The sequence below is a fragment of the Acanthochromis polyacanthus genome, chromosome 5, assembly GCF_021347895.1.
Source record: "Acanthochromis polyacanthus isolate Apoly-LR-REF ecotype Palm Island chromosome 5, KAUST_Apoly_ChrSc, whole genome shotgun sequence".
NCBI lineage: Eukaryota > Metazoa > Chordata > Actinopteri > Pomacentridae > Acanthochromis > Acanthochromis polyacanthus.
This window is the reverse complement of record NC_067117.1, coordinates 4,819,281-4,837,195: the sequence shown is the minus strand read 5'-3', so window position 1 is coordinate 4,837,195 and position 17,915 is coordinate 4,819,281. Positions and strand designations below refer to the sequence as shown.

Below are 17,915 nucleotides of genomic sequence, written 5' to 3'. Positions count from 1 at the left end.
ATTTTACATTTATAGTTTTACATTCTTACTATTTGAAGTCAATATCTTCCCTCTGGTACTTCATAAAATTGTCCAACCGGCCGGATTGGACCCTCTGGAGGGCCGGCTTTGGCCCGCGGGCCTCATGTTTAACACCCCTGCTGTAAGACGTGTGTGTTCGCTTTTCACACGAATCCAGAGTCGTAGCAGTCCAGAAGCAAGTCTTTATTATTGCTTTGGCGATCATGCCCGTCACAGTTTTCAGATGGAATGAACATCAGACTTAATGAAACGAACTAACAAAGAACTGCTGTTACACTGAGGCGGAAATTAACACAATCATGAAATAAGTCAGTCATTGTCAGGCTCACGTTGAGTCACAGCACGGTTCTACAGCAAAATAAATCATTAAGTAAACTCCTAGGATACATACAAGGAAGTGGTCAGCTAAATGCACAGAACACTAGAGGCAAATTAGATTTTTAATGTGGTATTTAGAACTGGTGACTCCTGTGATCACATCAGATCAGAGTTAACCCTCCTGTTGTCTGAAAAAAATCCAAAAATTCAGCAAAAAATTCTCCAAATTTCTTTAAAATTTGCAAAACCTTCAGGAAGAAAATTTCAATTATCTCTCAAAGATTTCCTTTAAATGTTTAATAAAATATAATAATTAAAAATACCCTACATTTGGCATTCTTGTAAATATTTTTTTTAAAAATAGTAAAAATCTTCCAAAAAATCCTAAAAATATCTTAAGTCATTACATATACACACGTGGACAAAATTGTTGGTACCCCTCAGTTAAAGAAGGAAAAACCCACAATTCTCACTGAAATCACTTGAAACTCACAAAAGTAACAATAAATAAAAATTTATTGAAAATTAAATAATCAAAAACAGCCATTACTTTTGAATTGTTGATTAACATAATTATTTAAAAAAACAAACTAATGAAACAGGCCTGGACAAAAATGATGGTACCTCTATAAAAGATTGAAAACTATTTGATCAGAGTGACATGATTAACTCAGGTGTGTCATTTAATTGACATCACAGGTGTTTCCAAACTCATAATCAGTCAGTCTGCCTATTTAAAGGGAGACAAGTAGTCACCCTGCTGTTTGGTGAAAAGGTGTGTACCACACTGAACATGGACAACAGAAAGCGAAGGAGAGAATTGTCCCAGGACATCCGAAAAAAAATGATAGACAAACATCTTAAAGGTAAAGGCTATAAGACCATCTCTAAACAGCTTGAAGTTCCTGTGACAACAGTGGCTCATATTATTCAGAAGTTCAAGACCCACGGGACAGTAGCCAACCTCCCTGGACGTGGCCGCAAGAGGAAAATTGATGACAAATTGAAGAGACGGATCGTTGGAATTGTATCCAAAGAGCCCAGAGCAACCTCCAAAGAAATTAAAGGTGAACTCCAAGGCCAAGGTACATCAGTGTCAGATCGCACCATTCGTCGTTGTTTGAGCCAAAGTGGACTTCATGGGAGACGACCAAGGAGGACACCACTGCTGAAAAAAACTCATAAAAAAGCCAGACTGGAATTTGCAAAAATGCATGTTGACAAGCCACAAAGCTTCTGGGAGAATGTCCTTTGGACAGATGAGACCAAACTGGAGCTTTTTGGTAAGGCACATCAACTCTATGTTCATAGACTCAAAAACCAAGCATACGAAGAAAAGAACACTGTCCCTACGGTGAAACATGGAGGAGGCTCAGTAATGTTTTGGGGCTGCTTTGCTGCATCTGGCACAGGGTGTCTGGAAAGTGTGCAAGGTACGATGAAATCTGAAGACTATCAAGGCATTCTGGAGAGAAATGTGCTGCCTAGTGTCAGAAAGCTTGGTCTCAGTCGCAGGTCATAGGTCTTCCAACAGGACAACGATCCAAAACACACAGCCAAAAACACCCAAGAATGGCTGAGAGAAAAGCGTTGGACTATTCTAAAGTGGCCTTCTATGAGCCCAGATCTGAATCCCATTGAACATATGTGGAAGGAGCTGAAACATGCCATTTGGAGAAGACACCCATCAAACCTGAGACAACTGGAGCTGTTTGCTCATGAGGAGTGGGCCAAAATACCTGTTGACAGCTGCAGAACGCTCATTGACAAATACAGAAATCGTTTAATTGCAGTGATTGCCTCAAAAGGTTGTGCAACAAAATATGAAGTTATGGGTACCATCATTTTTGTCCAGCCCTATTTCATTAGTTTGTTTTTTTAAATAATTATGTTAATCAACAATTCAAAAGTGATGGCTGATTTTGATTATTTAATTTTCAATGAATTTTAATTTATTGTTACTTTTGTGAGTTTCAAGTGATTTCAGTGAGAATTGTGGGTTTTTCCTTCTTTAACTGAGGGGTACCAACAATTTTGTCCACGTGTGTATGTCAGAAAAACTTCTAATATTTTCTTCACATCCGACATTCGCTGGATTCTGGTTGATTTTTTAAAAGAATGTTCTCAAAGAAATTCCTTCAAATTCAAAGAGATTCCTTTTTTTTTTAAACCAAAAAATTTTCAAAAATTTCCTGAAAATGTTGAAGTTTTCACTGGAAAAACATACATGTGAAACTTATGTCCACATTTTCGGGAAATTTTTGAACATTTTTTGGTGGGAAAAAAAGAATCACTAAAAAATTTTTTGTTTTTTTTTAGAACATTCATCAAAAAAAAAATCAACCAACGAATTTCGCTGGATTTTGGTTGATTTAAAAAAAATATTAGAAGCTTTACTGATATATATGCAATCATTTTAGATATTTTAAGGATTTTTTGGAAGATTTTTACTCATTTTTTTTGAAAACATTTAGAATTTTCTTGCCAAATTTGGTTGATGTCTTAAACTAAAACTTTCAAGGGAAATTTTTGAGGAATTAATGGAATTTTCTTCCTGAAGGCTTTGCAATTTTTTTGAAATTTGGGGAATTTTTTTTTTTTGCTGAATTTTTGGATTTTTTTCAGACAAGGAAACAATATTTTTTGGTGCCCGTAAATGAGAACAGGAGGGTTCAGAGCAGTATTCAGAAATGGGAGATTAGTGTAGATTTTCTTTAGAAATAGTGCACATGTGAAGTGAGACATGCAGATAGATTTTGCTTCTTTTCCTACACTAAATAACGCCCTAAACAGTGCATGAAGATCTTTATCATACAGTACTACTGGAGGCTTTCAGTCAGCGGTCCTCCAGACAAAAAAAACAAAAAAACAAAAACAAAAGTTACTGAGCAAATCTGAACCTTCATTCTTCGGAGTGTCTTCTGTGCGGTGAGACCACACGGCTTTCTTCCATCGGTATCTGAGCACATCAACGGTTACAGACTGAACCCACACATCTGTCTGTGTTGTGGGTTCCAGAGACCACAAAAAGGGGAAACAGGAACAGCTGGTCCCAGTGGAACTACTGCTGGCTGGAATGCAAACACCAACGGTCTAATTTACGAGTCGTCCTGCGGGTCAAATTGACCCATTTTAAAGTTTGAAAATATGGGGAAAAAATATGGACGTTCACAGTGAAAACGTAAACACTTTCAAAATTTTTTGAACATTTTTTGGTGGAGAAAAGAAGCGTTTAATAAAATGCTTCTTTAGGAACATTCAGAAAAAAAATCTACATTTTGGTAGATTTTTTTTCTGAATGTTTGTAAAGAAAATATTAGAACATTTACTGATATATATGTAAGATCTTTAGATATTTTTTAGGATTTTTTTTGGGAAGACTTTTATTCATATTTTTCAAAATATTTACATTTTTTTAAAAATTTCTATTTCTTCCCAAATGTGTGACTTATTTTAAATAAAACTTTTAAGGGAAATGTTTAGGGACTTGTTGGAATTTTTTCCTGAAGATATTGATTTTTTTTTATAAATTTGGGGATTTTTTTTGGTGATTTTTTTTTTTTCAGACAAAAGAAAAATATTTTTTGGTCCCCAAAAAATGAGGACGGCAGGAGGGTTAAAAGTTTTATTTTTGAAAAAAAAATCCCCAAATTTGGCAAGAAATAAAAATTAAAAAATAAAACAAAAAAATAAATAAAAATTGTAAATATTTTCAAAAAAGGATAAATATCTTCCAAAAAAATCCTAAAAATATCTAAAGCAAAACTTTAATATTTTCTCTTCTGGAACATTCACAAAAAATTCAATCAAAATGCAGAGAATTTTGCTGGATTTTTGTTGATTTTTTTGGTGAATGTTCTTAAACATTTTTAACAATATTTTTCCCACCAAAAAATGTTCAAAGATTTCACAAAAATGTCAAAAATGTGGACATCAGAAGTTTCATTGTGAATTATTTTTTTCCCCACATTTTCAAACCTTAAAACGGGTCAGTTTGACCTGCAGGACGACATCAGGGTTATGGGAAACTTTCAAGAAATTATTGAAATTTTCTTCCTGAAGATTCCACAAATTTTTTTTAAAAATGTGGGGAATTTTTTGCTGAATTTTTGGATTTTTTTCATTCAAGGAAACAATATTTTTTGGTGCCTGTAAATGACGACAAAAGGACGGTTAAGATATCTTACCTTTGGAATAAATTCCTAAAACTGCAAAGAGACTTTATGGACACCCTGTATTTCTGAAAAAAACAGGAATCATTTTCATGTGGGTGCATGGAGTGAAATCTTGTGGGTGATAAAAGCCTACAGATGAGTATATAAAAAGTATAAAATGTCAAAGCACGTGTCCTGCACTACTTTCAGAAATGCCCTTCGATCACAGTTCGTTGCTCTGCGGTACAAATCTAAATCTTAAGAGCTTAAAACACATTCAGAGGAGCTCACTCCTAAAGTGCCCACTTGAAAGGCTTCCATCTTTGACCTACTTGGCTGCTGCGTCACTCCTCGGGGGGGAAAGCGCCGGGCTCCTGGCCCTCCGGGGGCCTCCGTGGGGGATTGTGAGGCTGAGCCAGAGGAAAACCCCTGAGCTTCTCCTGCAGACTGCCCACGGCCAGCCTCATCTGGTCCTCGGCCCCCTGCAGAGACTTCAGCTCCATGGAGTAGAAGACGTAGAGCAGGGAGGTGGTCAGCAGGATGGCGAAGCACAGCGCCGCCAGCAGGTAGAAGGAGGTACGAGGGAAAGGCTGCTCCGCCCCCAGAGCCAGCCAGGGCACGGCTGCGATGGCCAGCTCCAGGAACAGCAGAGCCAGACCCATCGCTCCGGTGCGTGCCGCCGTGTAGCGCATCCTCTCAGCGCAGTGAAGGCCCACTTTGACCTCCGTCCGGGCCTCCGTCACGATGTCCACCAGCTCAGCCAGCCGCCCTGAAGCCAGGAAAGAAAGAAGAGACAAACAGCAACTCAAACACCTCAAACAGTTTAAAGTTGGAGAGCCAGAAAAAGAGAGTCCAGAGTAGCGCTACTTAAGCCCCAGATCGAATGGGATTAATGTTACAACATACCATTAAATATTCACTGCTCAGTAACTTAACTCAGACGGTATTTATATCAGGATGAAATTACAAGATGTGGACTTTCTGCAGAGCTAGCCAGACCGGCATGATTTTGGATCTTGCGGTTGAATCAGACCCTCGACTAAAATTTAATCTCCACGTGAAGAAGATTTCAAAAACAGTTAAAAGAATGTGAACTGCTTTAACCCTCCTGTTGTCCTCATTTACAGACACCAAAAAATATTCTTTCCTCGTCTGAAAAAAAATCCAAAAATTCTGCAAAAAAAACCAAAAAAACAAAAAAACTCAACAAATTTCTGAAAATTTGCAAAACCTAAAGGAAGAAAATTCCAATAATTCCTTAAAAGTTGTGTTTAAATAATCCTCCAAATTTGGCAAGAAAATTCTGGTAAATATTTTTAAAAATTTGTAAAAATTATTTTAAAAAATCCTTGAAATATCTAAAGTGATTGCATATATATCAGTAAAACTTCTAATATTTTCTTTAAGAACATTCACAAAAAAAAGAAAAAAAAATCGATCAAAATCCAGAGAAATTCGCTGGATTTTGGTCGATTATTTGTGAATGTTCTTAAAGAAACATTTTTAATATTTCTTTTTTCCCACCAAAAAAATGTTCAAAAATTTTCCAAAAATGTAGAAAATGTGGACGTCAGAAGTTTCACTGTGAAAAGAGTCCCCCCCCCCCCCCCCCCCCCCCCCATATTTTCAAACTTTAAAACGGGTCAATTTGATCCGCATGAGGACACGAGGGTTAAGTTAATCAGAAATAATATTCCTGATTGGGCAGCCTTACAGTCCATGCATGCTCTGATTTTCTATCTCATCCTGTCTGACAGTTTGGGCCCAAGCAGCCCCATCTACAATAAAACACATCAGTTCATTATACAATCAAGCAGTGAAAATTATGGATAAAAAAACTATTCGGTGGCATCACTGTCTTATCTATAAGAAATGCAATTTTTTGAGTTTTGAAAGCTTCACAGATCTTTGCTTCATGAAATGAATCAATAAATCAGTCGCTCTGTGGATTCATCCAAAGACAGGATGGCAGCAGGATCACCACCAACAACAACTGCAAAATACCTTAATGCAGAACTACATTTGAACAGACAGACGTTTCAATTAAAGGCTCACATCTGAACAAAATTAATAGGACAGCAGATTTACAGCAAACGGCTGAAAGAAAAACAGAATGTACCCTCCTCTATAAGGTCCGACTGACTGTGGATTGTGTCATTGTGTGTGTGTTACAGGTTTATCATGTTGTCTGTGCTGTATTTATTGGTGTTGTTGGTCCTCTCACTGTTTTTACTGAAAATACTCTATGTTAACTGCATGGTCCCTGATCAAATGAATGAAGAAATAAAGAAATCATCTATATTAGTGCACTAATAGATCTGTATGCTGCAGTTGGACTGTTTTCCTCTCCCAGATCACCCGTATACTCTGAAAACTCGCTTCAAATAATGTTAAAACAAAGCAAAACACCAGCAGAACTGAGCTCACGCTGGAGGTAGATGACAGCTAAAGGACTCGTTTTTAGATTTCATTCTGAGGAGGACGTGAAGGTCTCGACTACATTTTACGACAATGCGCCGTCTAGTTGTTGTTGACGCTTCCGTATCTGCTAATGCGGTCGGGACAAACACCTGCAGTCGAGTCCTGAGCCTTGGATCGTCCGTCGGCTCCGGTCTCAGCTGGACTGCAGGACTCCAGCCTCAGTTCAGCGGTGAGAGCCTCGTGGTCGGAATAAGGGAAGGGATGGTCGGGGACGGAGCCTTTGGTGGTGGACATGGAGTCGCAGCGGACGACGGCCCCGGAAGAACTCTGGGAATCAAAAAGGGAAAACGAGCTTTAGATAAGATAATCCTTTATTACAGCCCGCGTTAGGGAAGCAGCACTAACCAGAGGTACAGTAATGATAATAATTATAATATGTACAACACATACAAGCATGAAGAATGACTAAATGCAGTATTACTACACTGTAAACGACGTCAGCATGAAGCGGCTCGTGGGATAAACGTGACTGTAAAAGTGCAAAAACACCAGCAGCGCAAAGAGCTGTGCAGATTTAACCATTGCTTAGGATGATATGACACAGTCCAGCTGTTAGAAACTCCTTTTGCTGTGAAAACAAAGAAACAAAAACAGGATGTGTGATGAAACAAATCCTCCAGCCACCTTGAACAGGATGTAGTCGATTCGAATTCCCTTCTCAAAGGGTCCCAGCTCCTTCTCAGTGATGAACGGGTTGCCTGCTATCAGAGTCATGCCGTCCTCGCATCCCTGCAACGAAGAATACCCGATTTAGTTCGTTTATATGAAGCCGACAAGTAGCAGAAATGTCTGGTTTTTTACAACCTGGCTTCTGTTTCTTTTGTTTCTAGACGATTATTTTTATTAACTAATAAACCCAAGTGCAATTCATTTGTGGATACATTCTTACATTTTTTTCCTTTTTAGTGTCCTGGTGTGTATTTTGTTTCTTTTTTTTCTTATTTATATTGTATATATACTTTATGTTATAACATATAGATGTGTCTTGCTTTTCTTACTGTCACTTTGCAAACTTGTGGGACTAATAAATGATATTCTATTCTATTCGCTACTTTGCGGCCAAATTCTGAACACGTGTTTACAGAAATTGTGAGCAAAAAAGAAGTTTCATTAAAGCACCATGGATGATCATACCGAGCTTTTAAGCTAAGGTAAGGTAAATATTTCACATCTTGTTTTGCTGGAGCTGGTCAAATGTGAAAAACGGCAAAAAGTGCAACAAAAAATATGGTAAAAAAATATAAGAATCAATACCCAGATAAAAACCGATCGTTCATTCAATACCTGTATTTTCCATATGCAAACAAATGTTTAAATTAAGAGAAAAAATAATATTTAAGAGGTAATGTGACAACTAATGTTAAATACAGATGTGTTATATTATGGAATGGACTTAGTGACTCTGTTGAGTTCTTAAAAATGCACTGAAAGGTAAAATAATTAAGGATTACAATGAAAAATGACTGACAGAGAATGATTAGGAAGAATAATTTAGAGTAAATCTTGTGTTTTTTGTTTTATTTCTTGTATTACTGATATTCTGGGTGATTTTATAGATTATACAGGAAACAGAGCTTGTTAAATTTTTTCTTTTTTCATTTCTCTTTTCTTTTTTTAGAGAGAAAAAATGTTTACTGCAAGAATATATGATTCTTTGTCAGCTGAATGCACAAAACTAAATTATTGTACTGTAGTTTTGTAACCGAAATAAACCATTTATTCATTCTTTAGCCCTCATTTACGGCACTAAAAAATATTGTTTCCTTGTCTGAAAAACATCCAAAAAAAAATAAAAATCAGCAAAAAATCCACAAATTTCTGAAAATTTGCAAAACCTTCAGGAAGAAAATTTAAATAATTCCGTAAAAGTTTCGCTTTAAAAAAAATCCCTCAAATGTGGCAAGAAAAATCTTGCAAATATTTTTTAAAAATTTGCAAAAATCTTCCAAAAAAAATCCTAAAAATATCTACAGTAAATACATATACACATCAGTAAAACATCTAATATTTTCTTTAAGAACATTCACAAAAAAAATCTTTTTTTTGTGAATGTTCTTAAGAAACATCTTTAACATCTCTTTTTTTTTCCACCAAAAAATGTTGAAAAATTTCCCAGAAATGTTGAAAATGTGGACATCAGAAGTTTCACTGTGAAAATTATTATTTTTTCCCACATTTTCAAACTTTAAAACGGTTCAGTTTGACCCACAGGACGACACGAGGGTTAAACATGCATATTGTGTAGCATTCTACATACATCAAATTTAGCAGTTTCCAAATAAGAGTCTTGCAGTCCGGTGTAAGACCTCAGCAGTCTGTTGCCGAGGTCCTGAGGATGCATGTTGAGGTCACCGCCGAGGATGACCACGTCTGCACCGGCGGAGGTGTAGCTGACAGGAAGAGAACACACGTTATTCACCAAAGACGCATTTCAGCATCAAGACGAAACCTGAAGACGATGCGATGCTGCTTTTAACAAGCTCACACAAACACACCGGGCTCAGCTAGACAAAAACATGCAAATAACCGCCAGCGTAAATGAACATGCGGAGGAGAATACACAAGCGACGACACGCCACCCACCGAATGAACTGCTGCAGCTCCCAGGCCTGCACCACTCTGTGAGGTAGATAAGAGTCCTTCTCCCTGCAGTACTCAGCATGCAGCTAAAGCCAACACACAGCAGAGATTCAGAAATAACACACCATAATATACAGCAGGGGTGTCAAACTCATTCTAGTTCAAGGTCCACATTCAGCCCAGTTTGATCTCAAGTGGAACGGAGCAGTAAAATCAGAGCATAATAACCGGTAAAAAAAAAACACAACTCCAAATGTTTCCTTTGTTTCAGTGCAAACAAAGTGCATTCTGAAAATATTCACATTTAAAGAATTATCTTTTTACAAAATATTAAGAACAACCTGAAAAAAAAACAAGAAATTAGACAAAAAAATTTACAAAATGACTGAAAAAAATGGACAAACGAGAGACAAACGAGACACAAAACAACAAATACAGCAGCAAAACACAAAATGACAAAAGTAAGACATGGCAAACACAAGCAAAAGACATAAAGGTAACACAAAATGACAAAAATGAGAAGCAAAACTACAAAAACATGAGACCAACTACAAAAGTCAGACAAAATGTTACAAAAATGAGGCACAAGACGGCAAAAGTGAGAAACAAAATAACAAGAAATGAGACAAATGATGCGAAACAAAAGAAAAGAGAGACAAAAAATTAGACAAAAAAGTTACAAAGTGACAAAAAAGTTACAAAGGCAAGATACAAAATGACAAAAACATGAGACAAATGTCAAAAGTCAGACATGTTACAAAAATGAGACACAAAACGGCAAAAGTGAGAAACAAATTAACAAAAAATGAGACAAAATGCAAAACAAAACAAAAAAAAGACTAAAGTTACAAAATGACAAGTCAGACAAAATGTTACAAAAATGAGGTACAAAATGACAAAAGTGAGAAACAAAATAACAAGAAATAAGACAAACACAAAACAAGAGACAAAAAATTTGACAAAAAGTTACAAAGCGACAAAAAATGAGACAAACGAGACAAAAAATGACACAAAACAACAAAAACGAGACAAAAAATGAGAAAGGCGAGATACAAAACGACAAAAACACGAGACAAACGACAAAAGTCAGACAAAAACAACAAAAACAAGGCAAAGTACTACAAAAACGAGACACAAATAGACAAAAGAACAATGAACAATTTAGTAGCCTATTTTACTGTATAACCAAAACTTGTCATGTTCTACAAATTATTATAAATTTATAGTTTTACAAATTTACAATCTGCAGTTAATGTCTTCTCTGTAATTTTTACACTTTGAGGGCCGGATGGGACCCTCTGGAGGACCGGTTTTGGTCCGCGGGCCTCATGTTTGACACCCCTGACATACAGGTGGGGCTAACAGCTGACGACGTGAAGCCTTACATGAGTGACGTAGACGTTTGCAGTCAGTCCGCCGATGTTTAAGACGGCCATCCCCACAGCTTTGCCTCCGAACCAGTCTCCGTGGTGAGCCTTAAAAACATCGAGTGGAAAAGAGAGGAGACAAAATATTATGAGCCACAAAGAGATGAAACATTCGGAAATCCAGAGAAAACAGAAAGCATGCACACTGAACGAATTCAGCTTCACTTTATGACTTTCTATCGGTCAGTATTACTGTTCAGCTCCCTGTGTTTTGCATCTACTTTGCCTCAGAAAAAATATTGCTATTTTTACTCCATTACTCACCAGACATACGAGCTCTCTTGGATCCATATTTTAACTGGTTTTCAACACAAATAAGCGTCCAGTTTCAACAAACTTCTACGTTTTGTATTCTTTTTTTTTGTTTCAGGACAATTTGAGCATACTGAAAAATTCACGTCACATAAACAATTACAAGGAGGTGACAGTAGGAGTTAAAACAGACAATTCTGAAGCTGTTTAACAATAAAAAGTGCGGGACAACAAACAGCAGTTTAAAATGCATCCCTCAGGACAGAATTGAAGGCTCTGCAGTAAGTCATTGTGGGTCTAATTTTTGTCATTTTGTGTTTCCTTTTTGTCTTGCTTGTGTTTTTTGTCTCATACTTGTCATTTTGTGTTTTGCTTTATTCATTGTTTTGTGTCTTGTCTCGCTTGTGTTCTTTGTCCATTTTTTCGCTGTTTTGTTTCTCGCTTTTGTCATTTTTGGTCTCATTTGTGTCATTTTTTGTCTCGTTTTTGTCGTTTGTCCATTTCTTTGTAACTCTTTTGTCTAATTTTTGGCCTGTTTTTTGTTTTGTTTCGTGCTGTTTGTCTCATTTTTTTGTCGCTTTGTTTCTTGCTTTTGTCATTTTTGGTCTCATTTGTGTCATTTTTTGTCTCGTTTTTGTCGTTTGTCCATTTCTTTGTAACTCTTTTGTCTAATTTTTGGCCTGTTTTTTGTTTTCTTTCATGCCGTTTGTCTCATTTTTTTGTCGCTTTGTTTCTTGCTTTTGTCATTTTTGGTCTCATTTGTGTCATTTTTTGTCTCGTTTTTGTCGTTTGTCCATTTCTTTGTAACTCTTTTGTCTAATTTTTGGCCTGTTTTTTGTTTTCTTTCATGCCGTTTGTCTCATTTTTCTGTCGCTTTGTTTCTTGCTTTTGTCATTTTTGGTCTCATTTGTGTCATTTTTTGTCTCGTTTTTGTCGTTTGTCCATTTCTTTGTAACTCTTTTGTCTAATTTTTGGCCTGTTTTTTGTTTTCTTTCATGCCGTTTGTCTCATTTTTTTGTCGCTTTGTTTCTTGCTTTTGTCATTTTTGGTCTCATTTGTGTCATTTTTTGTCTCGTTTTTGTCGTTTGTCCATTTCTTTGTAACTCTTTTGTCTAATTTTTGGCCTGTTTTTTGTTTTGTTTCGTGCTGTTTGTCTCATTTTTTTGTCGCTTTGTTTCTTGCTTTTGTCATTTTTGGTCTCATTTGTGTCATTTTTTGTCTCGTTTTTGTCGTTTGTCCATTTCTTTGTAACTCTTTTGTCTAATTTTTGGCCTGTTTTTGTTTTGTTTCGTGCTGTTTGTCTCATTTTTTTGTCGCTTTGTTTCTTGCTTTTGTCATTTTTGGTCTCATTTGTGTCATTTTTTGTCTCGTTTTTGTCGTTTGTCCATTTCTTTGTAACTCTTTTGTCTAATTTTTGGCCTGTTTTTTGTTTTCTTTCATGCCGTTTGTCTCATTTTTTTGTCGCTTTGTTTCTTGCTTTTGTCATTTTTGGTCTCATTTGTGTCATTTTTTGTCTCGTTTTTGTCGTTTGTCCATTTCTTTGTAACTCTTTTGTCTAATTTTTGGCCTGTTTTTTGTTTTGTTTCGTGCTGTTTGTCTCATTTTTTGTCGCTTTGTTTCTTGCTTTTGTCATTTTTGGTCTCATTTGTGTCATTTTTTGTCTCGTTTTTGTCGTTTGTCCATTTCTTTGTAGCTCTTTTGTCTAATTTTTGGCCTGTTTTTTGTTTTCTTTCGTGCTGTTTGTCTCATTTTTTGTCGCTTTGTTTCTCGCTTTTGTCATTTTTGGTCTCATTTGTGTCATTTTTTGTCTCGTTTTTGTCGTTTGTCCATTTCTTTGTAACTCTTTTGTCTAATTTTTGGCCTGTTTTTTGTTTTCTTTCATGCCGTTTGTCTCATTTTTTTGTCGCTTTGTTTCTCGCTTCTGTCATTTTATGTCTCATTTTGTCTTGATTTTGTTGTTTTTGTCTTTTAAAAATAAAATATTAGATCATTCAGCTCCAGATAGCTGTGACTAAAAGTTTTGTGCCTTCATAGATAAACTGTGATCTGTAAGTTGTAATATGTAAATGATAAACTGAGGCACCACGTTGTTGAAAATGAATTGATTTTTCTCAACAAATTTCCGTTTGTTCATAATGTTTTGTAAAAAAAAATTCCTTAAATGGGAATAATTTCAGAATGCACTTTTTGGAAATAAAATAAAGGAAAAATTAGGAAATCTGGTTATTTATGGGTTATTATGTTGTGATTTTACTGGTCACTGAGAGCAAATTGGACTGAACTAAAGCAGTAAAGTTGTATTTCTGAAGCTTTTGCTACGTCTCCAAATGGAAAGGATCTGAACACTTCCTCCACACTCGAGTCAAACGCTATTTTGTGCGTCGCAACTCTCCCGGCTTACCATATAAGGATAACCATTCAGCGAGTAGCGATAAACAAACGTATCGTGGATTCTGTATTTGGTGAAAATGGCCAGTCCGCTGCCGATGACTCCGCTGCAGAACGAGAGAGAAAAAGCAAGACACTTTTATTCATCGCTCCCTGTAGATGAGCTACTCTAAGAATAAGTGGGCTGTTATCTGCAGGAGATGTGAGAGCTTTTCCAACCAGAGCTGACATTTTTGTGAGGTATTACAGAGGTAGAGCCTTTGATTAATGCCTTGGTATGAAGGTCAAGGAAGAATTAAGCAGCAAAAAGTTAATCCTTTAGCTAGCGCCTGGGCTTCAAAGCCGTGCAAGTACATTTTTCTGACTGAAAGACCTTCAGAGTTAACAATTTCAGAAATAATTGCACAGCACTGAGCGTGGGAGAGAATGAAAGCCTTACCTTTTGAAGTAATGACAGTGAGGATGAGTGCAGGCCAGTTTCTTTTTCAGGCAGAGGTAGTCTTTCTCACTCCACACCTGAAAAAAAAAAAAAAAAAAAGCATCTCTGTGTCAATTAACCCTCGTGTCGTCCTGCGGGTCAACATTTACCGGGTTTAACGTATGAAAATGTGGAAAAAAATAAATATTTTCACAGTGAAACTTCTGATGTCCACATTTTCAACATTTTTGGGAAATCTTTGGACATTTTTTGGTGGAAAAAAGGAATGTTAAAAATGCTTCTTTAAGAACATTCAGAAAAAAATCAACCAAAATCCAGCAAATTTTGCACGGCAATGTAAAAAATGCAGTTTTCTCCCGGTCAAATTGATGCACTTTTGTGTTCATAACGGACATATGCTTTCATATTTTCACAGTGAAACTTCTGATGTTCACATTTTCGGGAAATGTTTGAACATTTTTTGGTGGAAAAAAAAACAAACGTTAAAAAAAATGTAAGTACATTCACAAAAAAAAAAAAACAACCAAAATCCAGCGGAATTCATTGGATTTTGGTTGATTTTTTTTTTTAATGTTCTTAAAGAAAATATTAGAAGTTTTACTGATATATATATGTAATCACTTTAGATATTTTTAGGATTTACTTTAGAAGTTTTTTACTCATTTTTTGAAACTGTTTACAAGAATTTCCTTGCCAAATTTGGGGGATTTTTTTAACCCTCCTGTTGTTCTCATTTACAGGCAGCAAAAAATATTGTTTCCTTGTCTGAAAAAAATCCAAAATTCAGCAAAAAAATCCCCAAATTTCTCAAAATTTGCAAAACCTTCAGGAAGATAATTCCAATAATTCCTTAAAAGTTTCCCTTAAAAGTTTTATTTAAAAAAAAAAATCATCCAAACTTGGCAAGAAAATTTTCGTAAATATTTTCAAAAAATTAATAATTTCTTCCAAAAAAAAAATCCTAAAAATATCTAAAGTGATTACATATATATCGGTAAAACTTCTAATATTTTCTTTAAGAACATTCACAAAAAAATCAACCAAAATCCAGCGAATTTCACTGAATTTTGAATTTTGTTCAACATTTTTAACATTTCTTCTTTTTTCCACCAAAAAATGTTCACAGATTTCCAAAAAATGTTGAAAATGTGGACATCAGAAGTTTCCCTGTGAAAATATGTTTTTCACCACATTTTCAAACTTTAAAACGGGTCAGTTTTGACCCGCAGGACGACACGAGAGTTAAAACAAAAACTTTCAAGGGAAAAAATTTAAGGAAATATTGGAATTTTCTTCCTGAAGGTTTTGCAATTTTTCAAAAAAATTTGGGGATTGTTTTTGCTAAATTTTTGGATTTTTTCAGTCAAGGAAACAATATTTTTTGGTGCCCGTAAATGAAGACAACAGGAGGGTTAAAAATGCAGAATACAAGTCTAAATGTGGATTTATGACATGAGGCTGGCTCTCATTTCATAAAATCCTCATTATAATGGAGCGCATGAGCTGATAAAGTCTTCACGTTGTTGCCTTCCACCGACCTCTTGCAGTAAGACGATGTCATGCTCTTCCTTGGTCAGCATTTCCCCTATCATGGCGTAGCGCTGAGGACAGTGTTTGCTTAGGTAGCGGATGCCCCTGCAAAAAGAAACACAGGAAGTGCGAATGGAGAAGTTCATGGCACATATGTAGAGAAGAACATGTGCTAAGAATCTGATATTGGAGCATCAGAATCTGTCAGAGACACTGACCAGCAGTTCAGAGAGAAAACCCGCACGCTGACAGAGTCTGTGTTCGCCATGCCGGCAGATCAGAGGGTCAGTAGGGGTGATGATGGAGTGTCAGATCAGGTGAGGCGACTGGGACAGATCCTGATGGTTCACACAAAAATGGCTGTTAGATGTTGTTGTCTGAGGCCCAAACACCAACTACATGCACATTAGCACCGATCAAACAGGAGCAATTCATGCAGCTATCGTAATCTCACACTAGATCTTGTCAAACTCATTCTAGTTCAGGAGCCACATTCAGTCCAGTTTGATCTCCAGTGACCAGTAAAATCCCAGCATAATAACCTATAAATAACAACAACTGTAAATTTTTCCACACAGGACACAAAACGAAAAAATAGACCAAAAAAGATATAAAGCGCTAAAAAATGGACAAATGACAAAAACAAGACAAAAAAATAATACAAATAGGACAAAAAATTACAAAAGCGAGAAACAAAACAACGAAAAAGTAGAAAACACAAACCAGACAACAAAAAACACAAAACAAGAAAAATGACACAAAACATCAAATATATCAAAAAACAAAATGACAAAAATGAGAGAAAAAAATGACAAAAACGTGAGACAAACGACAAAAGTCTGATAAAAACACAAGACGAAACATTACAAAAATGAGATACAAAATGACAATGAACAATCTAGTATTTTACTTCATGGTCAAAACAACTTGTTCTGGGCTCAAAATTATTTTAAATTTATAGCTGTACAAAATTACAATCTGCAGTTAACATCTTCTCTGTCATTTTTACACTTTGAGGGCTGGTTTGGACCCTCTGGAGGACCGGTTTTGCCCAACGTCGCATGCTTGACAACCCTGTTGTATGGCCAAGGGAAATTTGAATTTTTTTTTTTAAATACAAACTAAAATGTTGGATGGCACACAGAGTCACATGAACAAAAAGAGGTATAAGAGTCAAGAGTCAAATGAAAAACTGTGAAGTAAGCATGAAAAGTGTCAACCCAGCAGAACACAGTGTGACTGACAGACACAGTTTTAGATTAAGTGTTTTCAGGATTGTTTAAGATTTATGTAAGTCACAGGTGTCAGATATATCTATGTGTTTTTAACCATTTGTTTTGTAAAGCAGACGAAGTCATAATGAGCGGGCTGCATTCACTCCTGTCTCCTGGGAGAGCAACAAAACACTGGCCACAGAGTGCTGACATGGCTTTGCTCTGTCTGGAGAGAAAAAGGTCAGAGGCACCAGTGCTTTTGAATAGACTGAACTCATTCAGTGAGCCAAAACCCAAATAAACAAACGTCTTTGCTGTTCAAAAACCTCACATTAACCTGAAGGTGTACCGTTAGTCTGCGAAATACCGTCAGAGGGATGCTGCAAAATGTAGGCTAAGGAGAAAACATGCAGCTACGTTAGCATTAACTCGAAGATGATGAGGATATTTAAGGTAAATACTTCCAGCAGCACACCTGTTAGCCCCCTGGATATTTCCCCAGCAGACATTTCGATGAAACACTCAGTTATGATGCTGTTAGCTTGTAGCCGATAGCAGGTAACCGCAGTTGCTACAAACAACACGAGCTAGCTGTTTAGCTGGTCTACGTAGCCGTGAAGCTGGCTCTGGTTTTCGTTAACTTACGACCGGTTTATTTGTTAATTTAACTCACCTCAGTAACCTGTGTTCGTCAGCTGAAGTGAACCGGATCGTGGATGTGGAGATGTAGTCACGGTGTCGTAATGTCAATTTTAGCTTCGGACTTAACGCGCTTCCTGTCGTCAGCCGACTTAATATTTATTAAGAGAAATCAAAGTCGGACTGTCGGCATGTCACAAAACAAAGAGTGACTTACTGGTGTTTGGCTGTTTCCATTGCAGCATGATTTTCCTTCCGGCGGAAAGTCAGCTGACATAAATTTGAGGCCCCCTAAGCGCAATGATTCCTGGGAGGTGGAGTTCTTTTAGCCAAACGCTTGCTGCAGGCAGTAGTAAAAAAACATAGGTTACCTCAGGTAACACAATCAGGGTTAGATCTTAACACTAACCGGCTAGCCCGTGGCTAGTGCAGATATCCACGGGCTAGTGCAAAATCTCTGCTACTAGCCCGT

General features: G+C 36.5%; 1 protein-coding gene across 2 annotated transcripts; it reads right to left on the bottom strand.

Annotated features, from left to right (window-relative positions):
- Positions 1-183: 183 nt before the first annotated feature.
- Positions 184-17,750, bottom strand: smpd2b (sphingomyelin phosphodiesterase 2b). 2 transcript variants are annotated; one of them, XM_051947912.1, is made up of 11 exons: positions 17,661-17,750; positions 15,809-15,928; positions 15,599-15,695; positions 14,061-14,137; positions 13,635-13,728; positions 10,940-11,029; positions 9,558-9,640; positions 9,232-9,364; positions 7,599-7,703; positions 7,064-7,241; positions 184-5,262 (listed from the first exon to the last, which is right to left on the bottom strand). In XM_051947912.1, the coding sequence occupies exons 2-11, from the start codon at positions 15,856-15,858 to the stop codon at positions 4,838-4,840; spliced, it is 1,332 nt and encodes a 443-aa protein (XP_051803872.1). In that variant the 5' UTR covers positions 15,859-15,928; positions 17,661-17,750; the 3' UTR covers positions 184-4,837. The 2 variants fall into 2 exon arrangements, with proteins under 2 accessions (XP_051803872.1, XP_051803871.1); XM_051947911.1 differs by having other exon boundaries at positions 17,478-17,724.
- Between the last annotated feature and the right edge of the window lie 165 nt (positions 17,751-17,915).